This window comes from Saccopteryx leptura, chromosome 5, assembly GCF_036850995.1.
Source record: "Saccopteryx leptura isolate mSacLep1 chromosome 5, mSacLep1_pri_phased_curated, whole genome shotgun sequence".
In the NCBI taxonomy this organism is placed as follows: domain Eukaryota; kingdom Metazoa; phylum Chordata; class Mammalia; order Chiroptera; family Emballonuridae; genus Saccopteryx; species Saccopteryx leptura.
In genome coordinates this window covers 17382168-17404324 of record NC_089507.1, presented here as the reverse complement: position 1 = coordinate 17404324, position 22157 = coordinate 17382168, and the positions used below count along the sequence as shown (strand labels likewise).

The 22157-nt window shown below is 50.6% G+C and overlaps 1 protein-coding gene across 1 annotated transcript in view; it reads left to right on the top strand.

The window, feature by feature from the left end:
* Positions 1-22157, top strand: part of SEL1L3 (SEL1L family member 3) — a 118823-nt gene that overhangs the window by 29432 nt on the left and 67234 nt on the right. The window contains exons 6-9 of the mRNA XM_066384851.1: positions 2068-2126; positions 9735-9867; positions 12721-12847; positions 14365-14505. Coding sequence (XP_066240948.1) covers positions 2068-2126; positions 9735-9867; positions 12721-12847; positions 14365-14505 — 460 coding nt within the window. The remainder of the gene's footprint in view (positions 1-2067; positions 2127-9734; positions 9868-12720; positions 12848-14364; positions 14506-22157) is intronic.

Sequence of the window (22157 nt, the reverse complement as noted above, 5' to 3'; positions counted from 1 at the left end):
AGATGGTTTAACTGTTTTTGGCAGTTGAAAGGATCGCTTGTGTTTGGCATAAACAGACAAATAATTAACAAACATAAGTGATAATGCTGGTGGGACAAAGGGTCTTTATCTACTTTGTACTGTAGCACACAATACATAATTGTTTCAAACTCTCATAAAGCAGATTTTATGGATATGGCAAATCTGTTGTTAGAAGTGAAGACAATTCCATTTCTCAATCGACACAGTGTCAGTATGCTCCGTTTTTTCCTGGTGACTTTATTTCTCATCGGCTTTTCTTATTGATTTGTGGTTTTCTGGCAAGAAAACTGGAGGAGACGTCTTGTTTGTCTTGTGCATTATTAGATAATACGTGGACGCTCCTTGGTGGCTAGGTGTATCACATTTCCTTTTTCTGGAGAGGAAAGAAATCAGGTCAGTCCTTGTTGCTTTCCTGAGAAGAGCCTATGAAACGTTAGCTAGGATTGTTTGTTTCTTTGTTTCTTTAATGATGTTAGGTTTAACATAGCTGTGGTCCATAGTTGATCAATTCATTTACATGATGATGATGGCATTAGAGCTTGGTTGCTGCTTTTTCCTGAGGAGGTTAGCTTAGAATGCTGTGTCACTTAGACAGGTATCAAATCATCAGAGCAAATTGCAGACCTTATTTTGCACCTGCTGTATGCAAGGCACTGACTGTGCTCAAGGAGCTTATAGACTATTTAAGGAATTAAAATTAAGCAGGTGAAGGAATGTCATAAGGCGAGCTTAATTGCCAGATGACTCACATCGATATGGAGAGACAGCGCTTCGTGCTGAGATGCTCAGGGAAGGTTTCTTCCTGAGGGGCAGAATTGAGAGGGAGAGGAGAGCTGGGAGCATCTTTAGCCCATTACTGGGGGTGAGCAGATAAACCAGTTTGACCGGTGTTTAAAAAAAAAAAAGAAGCAGATTGTAGGACATCCAGAGAAGAAATAAGCCGTCTTTAGGGCTAGAATGTGGAGAATCTTGAAGATCATGGAAGTTAGATTTCTACTTGCAAAACAGCAGGGTTTCGTGGACGCTTTTGGAGAAGAGGAGTAAATCAAAGTAGTTCTTTAATTAAGGAGATGAATTCAGTGGCAGAGCACATTGTCTGATAAAGCAGGAGAGAAGGATTAGGCAAACTAGATGGGGTAGAAAGGAAAAAAATATTTTATTTTTCTTGAGTAGATTTTTTGTCTTTTTTTTTCCAATCCATCTGGTCTGCCTGGAAAATACAGATCCCAAAACAATTCTGTGGTGGGGCCACCGTAGTCACTGTTTGACGAAATGGACAAGTTGACTTACAGTGAATGATTGCTTTAGAGAAACAACTGGTTTGAGTCATTTTCTACATACTGTCTGTGGCTGAACTGGCTTGTTTGGTTTTTTTCTTTTTATGGGTTTGTCTTTCATAGACACAGCGTTGTAGGCGCATCTTTGAGAATCTAAGCAAGCCAACACGTGTTTGGTAAACACCAGCTCCGGGCTAGCACTAGGAAAATAAAAAGAGCCCCTTAACTCCAAGAGTTTATGTCCTAATCCAAAACACCGAGAAGAATACATGACAGCTAATGACAGCTAATGACACCTGGGACAAAAACATTGTCACCACTGAAATGACAGCGACGACTCTCAGTGCTCAGGGAAAGAGGGTGGGACACAGCAGTGCGTGAAGCAAGTTCAGCTCCAATCCGGTCCCCCCCCCCCCCCCCCGGAGACTTTCATGGAATTCTAGTGTCTTACACATTTCCTTGTCCTTCTATTCAAAGCAACACGCTTTGAATCCAGCCCGTGGGACTTTGGCTTGTAGTTTGGAAATATCTGAAATCTACTGGGGAAGCCTGCTTAATAGATCTTTTCAACACATCAAGTCATTTGGAGAAATTACATTTCTTAAGCCGTCTAGTAGACACACGGATAGTAATCTGTTAATTTTGTTTTTGCAGAAACTGATCAGGTAAAAGACTACGCAGCATCTTTTGACTAATTTATACCCAGGGCTGTATTTATGATGCGGGGTATTGAGGCATAACTGATTGTCATGTATCTCTCCCACCCCAGATAGCTATAACCACCAGCATTGGCCAGGATTTGAAAAGCCACCACAATCAGACCATTAGGTAAGTGCGAGCTTTCTTTTGATTCAGAATGTTGCTGGGTGAGGGTTAAGGAATCTTCCTCGTGCCTCAGTCCTCAACCCTAATGTTATTCCCACACCTCCTTATTCAGCTTTCCCAGGCATGGACTGACTAGTCTGCCCTGTGGCTAGTCTTTGTACTATTTTTTTTTTTTACTGTCCACAAACTCTCCTGTTTCCTCTACAGCCTTTTTGCTAAGCAAGAGAAACTACTTCTCTCTCCAGGTCTCATTGTAAATTCTTTCTCTCATGACACTTTGTGTAATTCACTTTCTTTGAAAATTATCTTCCACGAAGAATTCTGAAGAATAAATCAAAATATTAATGTTGCTTATTGAGAAGGGTTGGTAATGTTGTCCTAGTATAAAACATAAAAGCAGACAGGCTTCATATTTATGCTTATAATCTAAAGTTGAAATGTATGCAACTATTGATATTGGTGTAACTTTTCATCTTTATAGAACTCTTCTCCGCTAGAGTAACAGAAACTGAGAATTGGGTTTGTTGCCTTGTATTTCATAAGTTTTTGAATTTGCTGCTTTGTCCCTGTGTAACAGAGGGTTTTTTATTTATTTATTTTTTTATTTTTTTATTTTTATTTTTTTTATTTTTTATTTTTTTACAGAGGGTTTTTTAATGGCAGAACCATGGGACAGCCTTCTTCAGGAACTCAGGGTACCTCACCATAGCTTGATTTTATATATATATATATGTATATATACACACACACACCATATATATATATATATATGGTCTACCGGAAAGTTCTGTCCATTTCTATCACAAGTTTTGACACGTAAGCGCATGTTTATTTGGCTCATGTGTGCCTCTCTATTTTTATCACTTAATGTATACATACTGACATAGCAAATTAACTAAAACAGGGGTCCCCAAACTACGGCCCGCGGGCCGCATGCGGCCCCCTGAGGCCATTTATCTGGCCCCCGCTGCACTTCTGGAAGGGGCACCTCTTTCATTGGTGGTCAGTGAGAGGAGCATAATTCCCATTGAAATACTGGTCATTTTGTTGATTTAAATGTACTTGTTCTTTATTTTAAATATTGTATTTGTTCCCGTTTTGTCTTTTTACTTTAAAATAAGATATGTGCAGTGTACGTAGGGATTTGTTCATAGTTTTTTTTATAGTCCGGCCCTCCAACGGTCTGAGGGACAGTGAACTGGCCCCCTGTGTAAAAAGTTTGGGGACCCCTGAACTAAAACAAAGTTGATTCACGTTAGTCTTAATGTGTGAGGTGATAGTGTACCCATGGCTACTGATAAAGTTCATTTACGCCACTGTAATTTTTACGAATTTCAACAAGGAAGAAATGCTACAGAAGCATGTCTGTCGCATCCACCATATTCCCCGGACTTAGCACCCTCCGACTATCACCTGTTTTTGTCCTTACAAAATTTTTTGAAGGGCAAAAAAAATTCAAAAATGAAGAAGATATCAAACAAGCACTGGTTCGATTTTTCGCATCAAAAGATAAAACATTTTTCAAAAATGGGATATACAAATTGCCTTCACAGTGGCAAGAAATCATTAATAATAATGGCAATTATATTATTTAATAAAGTTTATTGACGGTAAGAAAAATTTGTATTTTGTTTTATTCCAAAAACAGACAGAACTTTCTGGTAGACCTTATATATATAACATATAATATGTAATATATAATATATAACACATAACATATAATATATATAATCGAATACTTAAGAGTAACTTTAAAGAACAGAAACGAAAGTTAGCAGCTTTGTATGTGTCATTTTATCAGGACAGTTGGGCACTTTGGCTGGGCTGGGGTGGAGGGACAGTCATCCATCCTGCAGTCATTTGACTACCCCTGGCACAAAGCTGCCTTTCCACACAAGCCCCATGCACTCAGAGACCCCTCACAACCCCAGTGTTCCTGAGAACGAATGATCACAGAAAGGAGAGCAAAGGAGCGGAGCCAGGGGAAGGAAAGGGCATACACTCTGCTTCCTCCCCATATTCCTGTTTACATTTAAGCCAGGCTGAGTCCTTTTAGGCCCTGGGCACATAGAACAATTCTTATTTTCATGGCCGGATTAAAGGATTAGAGTTATATAGAGAGGCTGGAGAAGTATTATTACTTAGCCTGTAAAGAAAGATCAGCGGTGACTTGATAACTCTATCATAACGTAAGATGCCGAGGCCTAAGACGAGGGCAGAAGGTCAGGTGGATTTAGACCAGTCTGAAAGAAGTTGACAGATACGAGTTTTGCTGTGTAACAGGTGGGCCTGGGCTCTCCTCTGAAGAATTCAAGAATGAGAAGGCCTGGGAGTTGGCTTTGGGGATGATCATGGCTCTTTGGAAATCGCTTGAATGCCCTGTTCTGTGAAGGGGTCCCCAGACATTAAGGGTGTGTTTTTCAGGAAGTCTAACAGAATACCTTTCCCTTTTTCCCCTTGATAACCACCTCCAACCCTGGGATGTTTGTGACAACCGATTGAATTTCAGAGGGTCTTTGTCAATTTTTATGGAAGGGCTTCCTTCCCTTCCATATCCCAGAAATCTAGAGGCCAACACGAGTGGGTCGTGGATGGGGAGGTCACAGTGCGATCCAGGGCTGGGAACGGGGCGAGGCGGGAGAGGCGAAGAAGCCCTCAGTAGTGCGTTCGTCTCCTGGGGCTGCTGGGACGAGATACCACAGACCGAGCGGTTTCAACGCAGAAATGTATTATTGTCTCGCAAGTTCTGGAGGCCGGACGTCCAAGGTGTCAGTAGAGCCATGTTCTACTGATCCAGAGAAGGATCTGATTCAGGCCTATTTCTTAGCTCCTGGCTGTTTTTTTGACTTATGGCAGCATAACTCCATTCTTCACACGGCGTCTTCCCTGTGAGAGTGTCTGTCTTTGTTCAAATTTCTTCCGCTTATAAGGACAGCAGTCATATGGGATACAGAAGCTCCGGTTTAGCCTCTTCTTAACTAATTACATCTGCGAGGACCCTATTTTTTCAAATAAGGTCACATTAGGAGGTCCTGGGAGTTCAGACTTCAGCCTTTGAATTTTGAAGGAAGGGACACAATTCAACTCACAACAGTAATCATGATAAATAACATTTACTACAATATTTTTAAAAACCAATATTAAAAGTCCATGATGAACAAAATATCGTAATGTTAAAAAAAAAAAGACAGTTGAGTCATAGAAGACTGAAGAGATGAGAACTGATTTTCAGGCACAGAACAATTCAACACCCAAGTCCAGGCATTGTAGTGACTCCTTAGCTCAGAACAGTGAGAGTGCCCAGACCCAAGAGTGCCCTCACCACCACCCCAGCTGCCCTTCCCCGGTCCCTGGCACCTCCCCCATCAGCAGAACAACTAAAGAGATCACCCCCGGCCCCTGGGCCCCTGTGGGAGATACTTGGAATCCCACCTTCAGAGTGGGCCAAGCCAGTGAACTCAATATCCCAGGTGTTTATAGGCATTCCCAGGAAAGCCTCCTAACCTTCCTTTCTATCTGCTCTTGAAATGCAAACATAATGGTAGCTGCTCTCCGACCGTGTCCGTATAGGAAGATCAGTGATTAAATGCTCAAAAAGCACAGTGAATGAAAAGCTGCCAGCGACACTTGATGACAACTGCAGACCTGTAGAGTGTTGAATTCACTCACCCAGCCATCCATCTATTTATCCATCCGTCTGTCTGCCCGTCCGTCCACTATACACTCATCTAGCGCATCTGCCACATGCCAGGCCCAGTGCTGGGCTCTGGGGTTAAACAGAGTCCATCCCTGTCTTCATGGGGCTGAACAGTAGAGTGGGGAAGACAGATCTTACATACACAAATCCACAAATACATTTAAAATAATGAATTGTGGTGAACGCGGGGCAGGAGAGGAATAGGCCGTCTGAGAAGATGGCAAGGGGGTCAGCCTTTAGAGCAGGCCCTGAGGAAGTGACATGACAGACGAGAATTACTCGGAGGGCCAAGTGGGGCAGCTAATTTGAGGCTCCGCGTTCCCCTCTGAAGACCTCCTCGAGCTGGAGCCGTTTCCCAGTCTGGCGTGAGCTGTGTTGAACAGCCTCGCCCGGTCTTGCGGGCTGCTGGCACTCCGCAGTAATAAACCGGGGCACTCTCCTGTGTCCGGATACGCGTAGAGACAGTGTGCCAGTGTGTGGAGGCTTTCGAAAGGGCCTGGCCTGGGCTTTGGAAGAGTCTAGCTCAGCATTTATGTCAGTGAAATGGATGACCATCAAGCTGTGCACAGTACAGGGAATCGCTTGCAATTTTTGTGTAGAGGAGAAAAATGGAGACCAAGCTGGAGAGATCTCCTGTTTGGTTCTATTATAATAATGGTAAAAAAAAAAATTTTTTTTTAAAGGCCCGGGCCAGTTGGCTCTGTGGTAGAGTGTCAGCCCAGCATGTGGAAGTCCCAGGTTTGATTCCTGGCCAGGGCACACAGGAGAAGTGTCCATCTGCTTCTCTACCCACCCCTTCTCGCTTCTCTCTCTTTCTCTCTCTCTTTTCCTCCCCTCCTGCAGCCAAGGCTCAATTAAAGCAAGTTGACCTTGCGTGCTGAGGACGGCTCTATGGCCTCCGCCTCAGGTGCTAAAATGGCTCTGGTTGCAATGGAGCAAGGGCCCCAAATGAGCAGAGTATTGCCCCCTAGTAGGCTTGCTGGGTGGATCCTGATTGGGGCACATGCAGGAGTCTGTCTCCCTCCCCTCCTCTCACTAAAAAAAAAAAAAAAAAGCCAACGGTGGTGGCTCAGTGGATAGAGCATCGACCCGGGACACAGGTCCCAGGTTCAAAACCCCGATGTCACTGGCTTGAACGCAGGCTTACTACCTTGAGTGCAGGGTTGCTGGCTTGAGCAAGGAGTCATTGGCTTGGCTAGAGCACCCCTCCCCCATCAAAGCATATATGAGAAGCAATCAATGAATAACTAAAGTGCCAGAACTCTACAAGTTGATGCTTCTCATCTCTCTCCCTCACCCCACACCTTTCTCTCTCTTGCTATAAAAAAAAAAAAAAGGAAAAAATATAGTCCAGCACCAGAGGGACCAAACAACTTATTGATCAGTTGAAAACTTCGATTAAAGCAACGATTCATTTGAAAATGATACCTTAAACATCTTATTTTAATTAAAAACATAGAAATGTGCATTCATTTGCCCGTCTTTCTAGACAGGGCCTCTCCTTTGAGTACGAATCTCCTGGCTGGAGCGTTCTCTGATCTTCTTGCATAAACGGCATGGAGTTTCTGGTTCTTCTGAAGGGAAGGGGGCGGCGAAGACGTTTGTGAAACTGTCAGAGCCCCGGATCCATCTACATACCTTCAATTTCTTTCCCTACCCTTTTACAATTGTCCTAAATTCCACAACGATTCTTTTAGTAACCTTTTTTTTTTTTTTTACTGGGTCTACCCACAATAGTCAACTCAACTTTTACAGAAGGAGCAACTTCTGCCCTACCCATATTTTATTGGGTAACGTAATATTTAAGTTGTACCATTAAACGACCGTAGAGTTGGCATTAGCAGGTGTGGGAACAAACACATCTTGCTCATATTAAGCATGTAACTCAAGAGATGGTAGCAAAAGCCCAACAGTGGACTTGGTTAATGATAATAATTGTCAAGTTATGGTGCTTACTGTGTGCCAGGCACTGTTCTAAACGCTTTGTTTAAATAGGAGTTCATTTAATCCTCACAACAACCCTGAAGATAGGTGCTGTTATTAGCCCCATTGATAAAAAGAGAAGACCCAGGGTCCAGTGAGCAAGCATCCAGCACATTGTAGGGATTGGCCATTGGGGAGCTGGTGGGCTGGTTAAGCGCTGTTCCGTTAAGAGAGCTTTTACTGCGGAAGTATCGCCAGGTATTGTCTCCGGAGGGTGGTTCAAGCCTTAACAAGGCCTTGAAAAGCAGAATCAATTCACAGCTCTCAGAGATAATAACTCTGTGGTCCCACCTGGAAGAAAAAAAAAAAATTAGGAGGAGACCGTGGTCTTCTCCTGGCCCTTCAATTCTGAGATTCTGCAAAGAGAACTCTCAGGAGATGAAGCACTTCTTTTCCTTGTGAGCTGCCTTTGTCTAAAGCACATTTCTGAGCATTCACTCCGGCTGCCTGCTGTCAGTTGATGCTATCAGCAGGTGCCCCCTTTCGTCAATCTTTTGTCTTCCCCTCCAGCTAGGTGTACCTGCCGAGGGTCAGGTTCCTTGCTAACAGTCGGTCCCTCACCTCTCCTGGGATGAGCCAGGGTTGCTTGGCTTTTTTGATCCAACCTGCTGGTGGCTTGCTCCATCCCCGCGAGTATCGCCCTGGCCATGGCCCCCGTGGCCCGCTGGGCTCCTGGCGGCCTGCCTGGCGTTTCGTGCTCTTTCTTTCTGCTTCCATCTGCCCTCGATGCTCCCTGGCTCGCTGCTCTTTGCCTGGCTTCCCCGCTTGATGCCTGTCTTGATCCCCATCTCCGCCCCCGCCTTGCTGTTCACATATGCTCTCGTTGCACTTTTCTATTTTAATTTTCAGTAGGTAATTAACGCACGTGGTTTAAAAAGATTCAGATTGTATGACAAGGTATACAGTTGGATGTCTTGTTGCTAGCTCTGCTCCCCCCCCTTTCCTCGTGCCATGGGGAAATAGTCTATTTGTTTCTTGTATGTATTTCCAGAGTTTTTATGCAAATACCAAAAAAAAATCCATCTTTTTCTTTCTTAGTTATGAGGTATACCTTTTGTTCTGCACTTTTGTTTTTTATTTTTTCACTTAACAGTGTATTTTGGAGATCGCTCCAGGTTAGTACATAGAGGGCCCCAGGTCCCTTTTTTAAGCTGTATAGTAAAAAATGCTCACGGCCAGGCCCATTGCACGGATGTAGATCAGTCTTCACTGACAGACACCTGGAATTTTCCAGTCTTTGGTGAATATAATCAATGCTGCAAGAAAGGACTTTGGGCACTTTGTGCTGACCCAGTTCTCTTTCCATTTTCCTTCCCAATCCTTTGAGTCTTTTAGGACAAAGTGGACTTTCAGTGTGTCTATCACCTGGGCTGACCTTTTGTCTGTGGCCGAGACCTTGACCTTGTTGTGGCCTCCTCCTCCTAACTCTGAATTTACATATGTTCTTATCTGATAGGATAGGTTTTTAGTTTTCCTTCACAGATGCCTTCTATTTCTTCAACAAGTTGGTTTTTTACCCCCTTTTTAGAGCAAAGTAGTTTTGGTTATGACCAGCAATTCCAAAGAATTTTAATGATTCCAAACAATGTCACCCATCTCAATAGCCAAGACTTTTTGACAGTGAGCCAACCACTCGGCTAGACGTTTTACGTTTTTATATTTCACTTAATTCTTTGAACAATTGTATAAGTGAGGAACTGATTTACTAATGAGAAAAATCAGTCTCAGAGAGGTGAAGTGACTGGTCCCAGGTCACACAGCTGGTAGACAGCAGAGTTGCTATCCTAGCCTGGGTTTGCCTGACCACACAACGATCTCCTCTGCTAGAACTCAGGGTGAACGGCTTACAGAAGTTTGGGGTAAGTCAGTGAGGGTCAATGAAAGATTTAAAAAACCTGGTTCAAACACGGAGCCTTTGTGTTTTTCTCTAGCTTCCAGGAGGATTTCCACTTTAACGACACTGCCGGGTACTTCATGATTGGCGGGAGCAGGTACGTGGCTGGCGTCGCCGGGTTTTTTGGATCCCTGAAATACTATCGCCTCCGCAGCCTGCACCCGGCACAGGTGAGCCCGGGGAATGGAGGCGGAATTCGTGGGTGCTCCTGGGTGTGTGGCTCGGGGGCCTGGAACCCCCGGGTAAACAAAATATTTATTCAGGCTGGATCCCTCGTCGGCTCTGTCATCAGACGTTATTAATGTTGAGTCTTTTCCCCCAGCTAACACGATAATAGATTTCTGTTAACGTTTGGTTCATTTAGTACTCATAAAATGGAAACCATTTACTTCCTCTGTTTTAATAACCAGTGGCTTAATTATAGAGTAGGTTTTTATCAGGCTGTTGCCTATCCGGTGATTAAGCTAATGAAAGGAGAGTCTTAGTTATTTGGTAAAGCTTCTTTTATATGCTGTTATTTAAAGTAGCAGAAGAGGAGCCTCTTGGCAGACGAGACTCTTGGTTCTGTTCACTGCTCCGTTCAGACACGGGGCCTCCGGCTCACACTCAGGTGCTGGTGCAGACGGCTTTGTTCGGAACGGCCTCTGCTGCCGGATGGCTCTCCCCGTCCGAAACCCGCCCGCAGAGGGGCTGTCCAGAGGGGCTGTCCAGAGGGGGCTGTCCAGAGGGGGCTGTCCAGAGGGGCTGTCCAGAGGGGCTGGCCAGGGGGGGCTGTCCAGAGGGAGCTGTCCAGAGGGGGCTGTCCAGAGGGGGCTGTCCAGAGGGGGCTGTCCAGGGGGGCTGTCCAGAGGGGCTGGCCAGGGGGGGCTGTCCAGAGGGAGCTGTCCAGAGGGGGCTGTCCAGAGGGGGATGTCCAGAGGGGGCTGTCCAGAGGGGGCTGTCCAGAGGGGCTGTCCAGAGGGGCTGTCCAGGGGGGTCTGTCCAGAGGGAGCTGTCCAGAGGGGGCTGTCCAGAGGGGGAGCTGTCCAGAGGGGCTGTCCAGAGGGGGCTGTCCAGAGGGGGGCTGTCCAGAGGGGGAGCTGTCCAGAGGGGCTGTCCAGAGGGGGCTGTCCAGGGGGGGCTGTCCAGGGGGGACTGTCCAGAGGGGGATGTCCAGAGGGGGCTGTCCAGAGGGAGCTGTCCAGGGGGGCTGTCCAGAGGGGGCTGTCCAGGGGGGCTGTCCAGAGGGGGCTGTCCAGAGGGGACTGTCCAGAGGGGGAGCTGTCCAGAGGGGGGCTGTCCAGAGGGGGGCTGTCCAGAGGGGGGCTGTCCAGAGGGGGCTGTCCAGGGGGGGCTGTCCAGGGGGGGCTGTCCAGAGGGGCTGTCCAGGTCTCTGGGACAGCGCCAGCGGGGCTGCTGCCCGCAGAGGAGAGCTGCCCGGCAGGGGGCCTTCACAGCGGCTGTGTTCTCTGCCTGGGCACGGAGATCCCTGAATGCCTGAACAGGGGACAGTCTTTCATTCCTGTGACCCTGGGAGCTTGGTTCTGGGGAAAGCAGGAGTCACTAGACAAAGTTCTTGAGTAGAAACGGGGCTCCCTACCACCCCTGGGAGCCTCTTAGTACCCCTGTTGAGAGACCTCTATGAAGGGGGGGAATAAGATTTATTTTTTCATTTGTGCAGCAAATACTTACTGAGCACCTACTATGTGCCAGGTGTGGAGGTGTCCAAGGTGAATTAAGATAGTAGCTGTCAACCTATTTTTTTAAGGTGGTCCACACTTAGAAATTTATTTAATATCATGAACAGTACATATGTATGTACATATAAACACACACATACATACTAAGACATACTACATATACATATATAATATAGCTGAAATAAAAAATTTACTAAAAATATATATCGTTGCTATATTCAGTGTTTTTTGATATTTTGTGTTCTGCTTTATAAAAAAAAATTACTGGCCCTGGCCGGTTGGCTCAGTGGTAGAGTGTCGGCCTGGCATGCGGAAGTCCCAGGTTTGATTCCCGGCCAGGGCACACAGGAGAAGCGCCCATCTGCTTCTCCACCCCTCCCCCTCTCCTTCCTCTCTGTCTCTCTCTTCCCCTCCTGCAGCCAAGGCTCCATTGGAGCAAAGTTTGCCCGGGCGCTGAGGATGGCTCCATGGCCTCTGCCTCAGGCACTAGAGTGGCTCTGGTCGCAACAGAGCCATGCCCCGGAGGGGCAGAGCATCGCCCCCTGGTGGGCATGCTGGGTGGATCCCAGTCAGGCGCATGTGGGAGTCTGTCTGACTGCCTCCCCATTTCCAGCTTCAGAAAAATACAAAAAAAAAAAAAAAAAAAGAAAAAAAAATTACGGCGTGTTGCAACCCACTGAAATGATTTTCTCATGACCCTCTATTGGGTCACAGCCTGCATTTTGAAAACCACTGAGTTGAGATAAGATCTGTGTTCTTAAGGAACTTCCTTATCTGTCTCAAGCAGACAAGTCATGAAGGAATGTGCTACGTGCAAGAATCCAGATGTGAGCGCAGTGTTGGGAGCAGAGGTGGCATCCAGGTGAGGGTGGGGTAGGCTGTGAGGGAGGCCGCCCTGAAGCCATGGCCTTGAATCTGGCCCTTGGAGGTTGAGTAGGAGCCTGCCAAGCAGAAGAAAATGGGAGAAGGGCTCCCAGTCAGCTGACGCAGCACGAGCAGACTCAGTGTCCCTGGAGAACTGAAGGGGAGATGAACGATTCTCTGGGGACAGCGCGCAGCAGGGAGCCAGCAGAGGGTGGAGGCCTGGTCTCTGGGAAACCCTGACACTGAAGCAGCTCTGCAGAGGAGATGCCACAGAAAGAAGCCAGAAGGAAGTGGCCAGGGCCATCGTGGTCTTGAATTACACCCTCCCTTTGCAAAAGCCAGATTGGATGATCTGTGCACAAACACGCCAGCTGGTGATATCAGTGGGGGAAGGAAATCAACCTGAACGCAGCCTCGTAGGGGTATCGATGGGTGTTTGATGACAATGGCCGTTCATTCGATTTCCTTGCCTTCTTGCAGGTTTTTAATCCCCTCCTTGAGGCGCCACTTGCTGAACAAATCAAGTTATATTATGAGAGGTGTGCAGAGGTTCAAGAGATAGTGTCTGTGTATGCATCCATCGTACAGCGAGGGAGCCAAGAAGCATGTGAGTATTGGGCTTCGGGGAAGCGATCTTTAGCTCTGTGCATCCATGTCAATACACCTGGCTTCTTTCTAATGGGGTTAAATGGAACATATCATGACTTGACCAATGGGGACAAGTGTTCCTCCACAGATGGATGCAAGTGAAAGTGTCCATTCCACCTGGATTCCAACAAGAGCGACAGCCGGCAGCAGCCCAACCTGCCTCGTAGCCTCAACCATACGTGATTTAGTTGAAGAATACAAATGAGAGTGTTTTGAGCCTCGTGTTTCATTATTCCCATCCGTAATGGGCTCTTAGGCCAGTCTAAGAAAATAAAAATGAATTGGAAAATAAATTAATCATTAGAAATGTTTCCCCATCGGTGCATTTTTTTTGTCTTGGACCATTAATATCTGAATATTAGCTTTTCAGAAATGTTGAACAATGACTTCGTTGTTTGGGGCTCGGTTTTGTTTTTTAAGTCCTTGAAATCGACTCATTCTGGCAGTCGTTGGTAATTTGCAACAGAAGGAATGAATTTTAAGTAGACCGTGTTTATGCCTGCCCACATTTGCAAGGATATCCCCTTTGACTCCAACAGGGTGTTTATCTGTTATAAAAACTTGATCTGGTCTTGTCTTCCAATGTTCCAGCTTGGATCTGGCTCTCATCCATTTCTCTGGGCTGTGGGTATTCTTGTGTGATAGGGTGGCCATAGAGTTAGTCACATGAGTTCCTTCTGGAAGAGAAGTTTCTGCGGGGCCCTTGCCATCCGCCAAAGCAAACCGAGTGTTTCAGTCCTGCCTACGTATCTCACCAGCTTCAGAGCTGAACTTCCTGCTTCAGGCCACGGAGAGATGGCTGTGTCTTGAACGTACCCCAGTCCGAGCGGGTTCGCGTAAAACAGTCCCAGGGAGTGATTAGAGATGGTGGGAGGCGGACGTGGGCAGCCCTTCTGCAGTGCAGTTTAAGAATAGGCTCCACTGGACCCAGCTGCTGCTCTCACCACCGAATCATACAGACAGTACGATGCTGTCAGACGAGGGGGAAGAGGCACAAGAACGGCGAAACCCCGAACAGGAAAGGAACTGATTTTAATAACTGATGAAGTCTTAGGCGAGATAGTTTGAGTTGGAAGGCTAGCCTTGCACGCTGATCCATTTGAGGGAAGATTTTCCTAACATGGACTGCCTTGCCTCCCTGGGGGTCTTCGGGCTTTGCTCCTCGGCTCACACTGCCAACAAAATGGCCTAGATATTGGCCTCCTGGGGACCAGTCCGAGGCCAGCTGCTCATTCTGTAGAATTATTCAACAGCCATCAGCGACTTTGGCACATTTCCCTTGGACTTGGCTTTGAATTTTTGACCTCAAGGCAAAGGCATCGGACCAATTTCAAATCCCTAATTCATCCCAACCCATATCCAGGAGCATTCCGTCTGACCTCTTACTTCTTGTTCCGCTGAGGGAGAAGGGGTGTAGAGAGGTGAGCCCTACCCTGTCCTGAGGGAGGCGGTGCCTGACGCTTCCCTTTCCTGCAGGCGACCTGCGGAACTCCTACCTGGACTTGCGGCGCCGATACGGGAGACCCCTGACGTGCACAGCCTTCCCCTGGGAGAAGGAGCTGAGAGCCCAGCACCCCAGCCTGTTCCAGGCCCTGCTGGAGATGGAGCTGCTGACGGGTAATGTGTCTTTGCTTTGCCTCTGGACGCCGGTTAGGAAGGCTCCCTGTTTCCCCACTGTTGGCGATCACTTCTTCTTTGGTGATTTATGCTTCCCAGTTATTTTTAACCCTCGTCTTCTAGCTTAACTTTAAATTTAAATTCAGCTTTGTCCACAGCCCTCAGTATAGCTATACACATTTCCAGCACTAAATACAAAAACGTGTATTTAGGAATTGATCGAGCAATTCTTTAAGTCAAGGCCACAAGTGGACAGTCTGCAGCTGGAGCTGGCCCCCAGAGGCCGTTGGTTTGGCACATACATTGTGGTAAAAAAAAAAGTTACCAGTATCAAAAACCTTGTGTCCAAATGCAAGTTTGTAGCTCTTCTCAAAACATTCAAAGACCCGGCAACCTGGCCTCCACCGCAGCAACCCTGGAGGTGAGTGGTTGGCACAGGCACGCCAGGACCATCCGTTGCCTCTTCTCTCTGGATTTCAGTGCTGCCTGCCTCCCTCTGTCATGGATCTTATCTGCTTTGGCCCATAAGCACTTGAACTTGAGACCCCCTGATTCAAAGTACCGTGTAAGCAGCATCTTGAGAATCTTTCCAAGTGGAGCCGGCCTCTCCCATGGCGATTTGGGTTTGCTTAGTAATTAAGTACATACACCCTGTAAGGCCACGAGGTCTCTTGAGACGCGTCTGTTAGGAAGGGGAGAGAAGCTGGCGATGTTCAGCCTGGGGAAGGGAATAGAGCAGGGGTCCCCAAACTTTTTACACAGGGGGCCAGTTCACTGTCACTCAGACCATTGGAGGGCCGGACTATAAAAAAAACTATGAACAAATCCCTATGCACACTGCACATATCTTATTTTAAAGTAAAAAAACAAAATGGGAACAAATACAATATTTAAAATAAAGAACAAGTAAATTTAAATCAACAAACTGACCAGTATTTCAATGGGGACTATGCTCCTCTCACTGACCACCAATGGAAGAGGTGCCCCTTCCGGAAGTGCGGTGGGGGCCGGATAAATGGCCTCAGGGGGCCGCATGCGGCCCGCAGGCTGTAATTTGGGGACCCCTGGAATAAAGAGTGATGGGAGGTGTTGGTAGCTGTGTTAGTGGTCAGAGGCGTTCCGTGGTGTTCCTGGCATACAGCTAGACCCTTGAGTCAAGGCATTGCAGAAACTGGCTTCTGCTTCATGTATGAACTTCCCAAGAATGGCAGTGTTTCATGGGATAGATTTCCTTTGCAAATAGTGACCTCCTTCACTGTCCTGAAGGAATTCAAGCCTTATAGGATAGTTCATCTTTCATTCATTTGATACTGGCTGAGTGACTGCTTACTTACTTGGCTAGACTTCAGAGGTAGGCGAAACAAAGCAAGGTCCTCGCCCTTGAGGGACAGACTTGAAAGCAAAGAAAAAGGGTAATGCAATTGAATAAAGGGGGTGTAAATAAGTGGTAAAAGAAGGGAGTGGTCAGTTTTACCTGAAGGGCTGGAATGTTCAGAGAAGGCTTCCTGGCGGAGGTGGCACTGGGACTGATGCTTGAAGGGTCAGTATGTGTTTACCAGATAACTAAGGCAGGGGTGGGCATTGCGGGCAGAGTAGCTGTAGGGAGGTGGAAAGAGCACGGCACTTTTAACGATGTGCAGGGGCTTTGGGAGGCAGAGAAAGCCTGGGCAGGGGTGATCCCCGACAGTCTCAGACACCGTCTCGAAGAGTTTGGGCTTTACTCTGTAGGTGAGGGTTGTAAGAGGGGTGAGGTGGGATCAGATTTGGGTTGTCGAGGCCACTCTAGCAGCAGTGGGAGGATGGGAACGCAGGGGTGTGGAGTGGGAGCAGGGAGTCCACCGTTCTGGTCCAGGAGGAGAAGGCGCCGGCCTGGATGTAGGTGTGGAGTGGGAGCAGGGAGTCAGTCCACAGTTCTGGTCCAGGAGGAGAAGACGCCGGCCTGGATGTAGGTGTGGAGTGGGGGCAGGGAGTCAGTCCACAGTTCTGGTCCAGGAGGAGAAGACGCCGGCCTGGATGTAGGTGTGGAGTGGGGGCAGGGAGTCAGTCCACAGTTCTGGTCCAGGAGGAGAAGACGCCGGCCTGGATGTAGGTGTGGAGTGGGGGCAGGGAGCCCACAGTTCTGGTCCAGGAGGAGAAGACGCCGGCCTGGATGTAGGTGTGGAGTGGGGGCAGGGAGCCCACAGTTCTGGTCCAGGAGGAGAAGACGCCGACCTGGATGTAGGTGTGGAGTGGGAGCAGGGAGTCAGTCCACAGTTCTGGTCCAGGAGGAGAAGACACCGGCCTGGATGTAGGTGTGGAGTGGGAGCAGGGAGTCAGTCCACAGTTCTGGTCCAGGAGGAGAAGACGCCGGCCTGGATGTAGGTGTGGAGTGGGGGCAGGGAGCCCACAGTTCTGGTCCAGGAGGAGAAGACGCCGACCTGGATGTAGGTGTGGAGTGGGAGCAGGGAGTCAGTCCACAGTTCTGGTCCAGGAGGAGAAGACGCCGGCCTGGATGTAGGTGTGGAGTGGGAGCAGGGAGTCAGTCCACAGTTCTGGTCCAGGAGGAGAAGACGCCGGCCTGGATGTAGGTGTGGAGTGGGGGCAGGGAGCCCACAGTTCTGGTCCAGGAGGAGAAGACGCCGACCTGGATGTAGGTGTGGAGTGGGGGCAGGGAGTCCACAGTTCTGGTCCAGGAGGAGAAGACGCCGGCCTGGATGTAGGTGTGGAGTGGGGGCAGGGAGTCCACAGTTCTGGTCCAGGAGGAGAAGACGCCGGCCTGGATGTAGGTGTGGAGTGGGAGCAGGGAGTCCACAGTTCTGGTCCAGGAGGAGAAGACGCCGGCCTGGATGTAGGTGTGGAGTGGGGGCAGGGAGTCAGTCCACAGTTCTGGTCCAGGAGGAGAAGGCGCCGGCCTGGATGTAGGTGTGGAGTGGGGGCAGGGAGTCAGTCCACAGTTCTGGTCCAGGAGGAGAAGGCGCCGGCCTGGATGTAGGTGTGGAGTGGGGGCAGGGAGTCCACAGTTCTGGTCCAGGAGGAGAAGGCGCCGGCCTGGATGTAGGTGTGGAGTGGGGGCAGGGAGTCCACAGTTCTGGTCCAGGAGGAGAAGACGCCGGCCTGGATGTAGGTGTGGAGTGGGGGCAGGGAGCCCACAGTTCTGGTCCAGGAGGAGAAGACGCCGGCCTGGATGTAGGTGTGGAGTGGGGGCAGGGAGTCCACAGTTCTGGTCCAGGAGGAGAAGGCGCCGGCCTGGATGTAGGTGTGGAGTGGGGGCAGGGAGTCAGTCCACAGTTCTGGTCCAGGAGGAGAAGGCGCCGGCCTGGATGTAGGTGTGGAGTGGGGGCAGGGAGTCCACAGTTCTGGTCCAGGAGGAGAAGACACCGGCCTGGATGTAGGTGTGGAGTGGGAGCAGGGAGTCAGTCCACAGTTCTGGTCCAGGAGGAGAAGACGCCGGCCTGGATGTAGGTGTGGAGTGGGGGCAGGGAGTCCACAGTTCTGGTCCAGGAGGAGAAGACGCCGGCCTGGATGTAGGTGTGGAGTGGGAGCAAGGAGTCCACAGTTCTGGTCCAGGAGGAGAAGACGCCGGCCTGGATGTAGGTGTGGAGTGGGGGCAGGGAGTCAGTCCACAGTTCTGGTCCAGGAGGAGAAGGCTCCGGCCTGGATGTAGGTGTGGAGTGGGGGCAGGGAGCCCACAGTTCTGGTCCAGGAGGAGAAGACGCCGGCCTGGATGTAGGTGTGGAGTGGGAGCAGGGAGTCCACAGTTCTGGTCCAGGAGGAGAAGACGCCGGCCTGGATGTAGGTGTGGAGTGGGAGCAGGGAGTCCACAGTTCTGGTCCAGGAGGAGAAGACGCCGGCCTGGATGTAGGTGTGGAGTTGGGAGCAGGGAGTCCACAGTTCTGGTCCAGGAGGAGAAGGCGCCGGCCTGGATGTAGGTGTGGAGTGGGGGCAGGGAGCCCACAGTTCTGGTCCAGGAGGAGAAGACGCCGGCCTGGATGTAGGTGTGGAGTGGGAGCAGGGAGTCCACAGTTCTGGTCCAGGAGGAGAAGGCGCCGGCCTGGATGTAGGTGTGGAGTGGGGGCAGGGAGCCCACAGTTCTGGTCCAGGAGGAGAAGGCGCCGGCCTGGATGTAGGTGTGGAGTGGGAGCAGGGAGTCAGTCCACAGTTCTGGTCCAGGAGGAGAAGGCGCCGGCCTGGATGTAGGTGTGGAGTGGGGGCAGGGAGTCAGTCCACAGTTCTGGTCCAGGAGGAGAAGGCGCCGGCCTGGATGTAGGTGTGGAGTGGGAGCAGGGAGCCCACAGTTCTGGTCCAGGAGGAGAAGGCGCCGGCCTGGATGTAGGTGTGGAGTGGGGGCAGGGAGTCCACAGTTCTGGTCCAGGAGGAGAAGGCGCCGGCCTGGATGTAGGTGTGGAGTGGGGGCAGGGAGTCAGTCCACAGTTCTGGTCCAGGAGGAGAAGGCGCCGGCCTGGATGTAGGTGTGGAGTGGGGGCAGGGAGTCCACAGTTCTGGTCCAGGAGGAGAAGACACCGGCCTGGATGTAGGTGTGGAGTGGGAGCAGGGAGTCAGTCCACAGTTCTGGTCCAGGAGGAGAAGACGCCGGCCTGGATGTAGGTGTGGAGTGGGGGCAGGGAGTCAGTCCACAGTTCTGGTCCAGGAGGAGAAGGCGCCGGCCTGGATGTAGGTGTGGAGTGGGGGCAGGGAGTCAGTCCACAGTTCTGGTCCAGGAGGAGAAGACGCCGGCCTGGATGTAGGTGTGGAGTGGGGGCAGGGAGCCCACAGTTCTGGTCCAGGAGGAGAAGGCGCCGGCCTGGATGTAGGTGTGGAGTGGGAGCAGGGAGTCAGTCCACAGTTCTGGTCCAGGAGGAGAAGGCGCCGGCCTGGATGTAGGTGTGGAGTGGGGGCAGGGAGTCAGTCCACAGTTCTGGTCCAGGAGGAGAAGGCGCCGGCCTGGATGTAGGTGTGGAGTGGGAGCAGGGAGCCCACAGTTCTGGTCCAGGAGGAGAAGGCGCCGGCCTGGATGTAGGTGTGGAGTGGGGGCAGGGAGTCCACAGTTCTGGTCCAGGAGGAGAAGGCGCCGGCCTGGATGTAGGTGTGGAGTGGGAGCAGGGAGTCCACAGTTCTGGTCCAGGAGGAGAAGACGCCGGCCTGGATGTAGGTGTGGAGTGGGGGCAGGGAGTCCACAGTTCTGGTCCAGGAGGAGAAGGCGCCGGCCTGGATGTAGGTGTGGAGTGGGGGCAGGGAGTCCACAGTTCTGGTCCAGGAGGAGAAGACGCCGGCCTGGATGTAGGTGTGGAATGGGAGCAGGGAGCCCACAGTTCTGGTCCAGGAGGAGAAGACGCCGGCCTGGATGTAGGTGTGGAGTGGGGGCAGGGAGTCCACAGTTCTGGTCCAGGAGGAGAAGACGCCGGCCTGGATGTAGGTGTGGAGTGGGGGCAGGGAGTCAGTCCACAGTTCTGGTCCAGGAGGAGAAGACGCCGGCCTGGATGTAGGTGTGGAGTGGGAGCAGGGAGTCAGTCCACAGTTCTGGTCCAGGAGGAGAAGACGCCGGCCTGGATGTAGGTGTGGAATGGGAGCAGGGAGCCCACAGTTCTGGTCCAGGAGGAGAAGACGCCGGCCTGGATGTAGGTGTGGAGTGGGGGCAGGGAGTCCACAGTTCTGGTCCAGGAGGAGAAGGCGCCGGCCTGGATGTAGGTGTGGAGTGGGGGCAGGGAGCCCACAGTTCTGGTCCAGGAGGAGAAGGCGCCGGCCTGGATGTAGGTGTGGAGTGGGGGCAGGGAGCCCACAGTTCTGGTCCAGGAGGAGAAGACGCCGGCCTGGATGTAGGTGTGGAGTGGGGGCAGGGAGCCCACAGTTCTGGTCCAGGAGGAGAAGGCGCCGGCCTGGATGTAGGTGTGGAGTGGGGGCAGGGAGCCCACAGTTCTGGTCCAGGAGGAGAAGACGCCGGCCTGGATGTAGGTGTGGAGTGGGAGCAGGGAGTCCACAGTTCTGGTCCAGGAGGAGAAGACGCCGGCCTGGATGTAGGTGTGGAGTGGGAGCAGGGAGTCCACAGTTCTGGTCCAGGAGGAGAAGGCGCCGGCCTGGATGTAGGTGTGGAGTGGGGGCAGGGAGCCCACAGTTCTGGTCCAGGAGGAGAAGACGCCGGCCTGGATGTAGGTGTGGAGTGGGGGCAGGGAGCCCACAGTTCTGGTCCAGGAGGAGAAGGCGCCGGCCTGGATGTAGGTGTGGAGTGGGGGCAGGGAGCCCACAGTTCTGGTCCAGGAGGAGAAGGCGCCGGCCTGGATGTAGGTGTGGAGTGGGAGCAGGGAGTCAGTCCACAGTTCTGGTCCAGAAGGAGAAGGCGCCGGCCTGGATGTAGGTGTGGAGTGGGAGCAGGGAGTCAGTCCACAGTTCTGGTCCAGGAGGAGAAGACGCCGGCCTGGATGTAGGTGTGGAGTGGGAGCAGGGAGTCAGTCCACAGTTCTGGTCCAGAAGGAGAAGGCGCCGGCCTGGATGTAGGTGATGGGGTTAGTAAAGGGTGTAAGGAGGCGGGCTTCAAAGGACTCCTTCCCAGCCGGGCAAAGAAGGCGGTACGGAGTCATGTGACAGCATAGCTTCTGGAGCCCGGTGACCTGGTTCCAGCTTTAACTTAGTACTTACTAGCTGTGTGATCTTGGGCAAGTTACTTCATTTCTCTGAGCCTCAGTTTCCTCATCTGCATAATGGAGGTGATCAGGGTACCTCTCTCCTAGTGTTGGTTTAAATGTATTTATGTGTGTGTGTGTGTGTATGTATGTGTGTGTGTGTGTGTACACACACACAATACTCAGAATGGTATAACACACTATAAGCCCTTTGTAAAAAAGTGTTTCTTAACCTTGGCACTGTTGCCATTTTGGACTGGACCGTCTTTGTGGGCAGGATCCGTCCTGCGCACTGTGGGCTGCTCCGCTGCACTGCTGGCCTCAGTGGTAGCGCTCTCTCTCCTCCCACGACTCCCTTCTCGAGTTGTGACAACCAAAAAATGTCTTTGGACATTGTCAGATGTCCCCCAGGAGGCCAGATCGCCCCCTGGTTGAGAACCACTGCTGTGTAAATGTTAAGGCTGTTATTATGGGGCAGCCATAATTCCCAGGGGTTTGTTGGTCATCTGGGAGGGGGCGGAGCCTCCCTGCAAGACTGGCGAACAGGAGAAGGAGGTCCGTGCCGGACAGTGTAGGCGAAAGGGGCAAAGACCACTGCTACATTAAAACTGGTTTATGAGATTTCTGATCATATTTATTTATTCATAATTTTAAAAATTTTGATTTGAGAGAGAAGAAGGGAGGGGGGGAGAGAGAGAAACATTGATTTGGTGTTCCACTTATTATTTATTTTTTTTTTGCATTTTTCTGAAGCTGGAAACAGGGAGAGACAGTCAGACAGACTCCCGCATGCGCCCGACCGGGATCCACCCGGCACGCCCACCAGGGGCGACGCTCTGCCCACCAGGGGGCGATGCTCTGCCCCTCCTGGGTGTCGCCATGTTGCGACCAGAGCCACTCTAGCGCCTGAGGCAGAGGCCACAGAGCCATCCCCAGCGCCCGGGCCATCTTTGCTCCAATGGAGCCTTGGCTGCGGGAGGGGAAGAGAGAGACAGAGAGGAAGGCGCGGCGGAGAGGTGGAGAAGCAAATGGGCGCTTCTCCTGTGTGCCCTGGCCGGG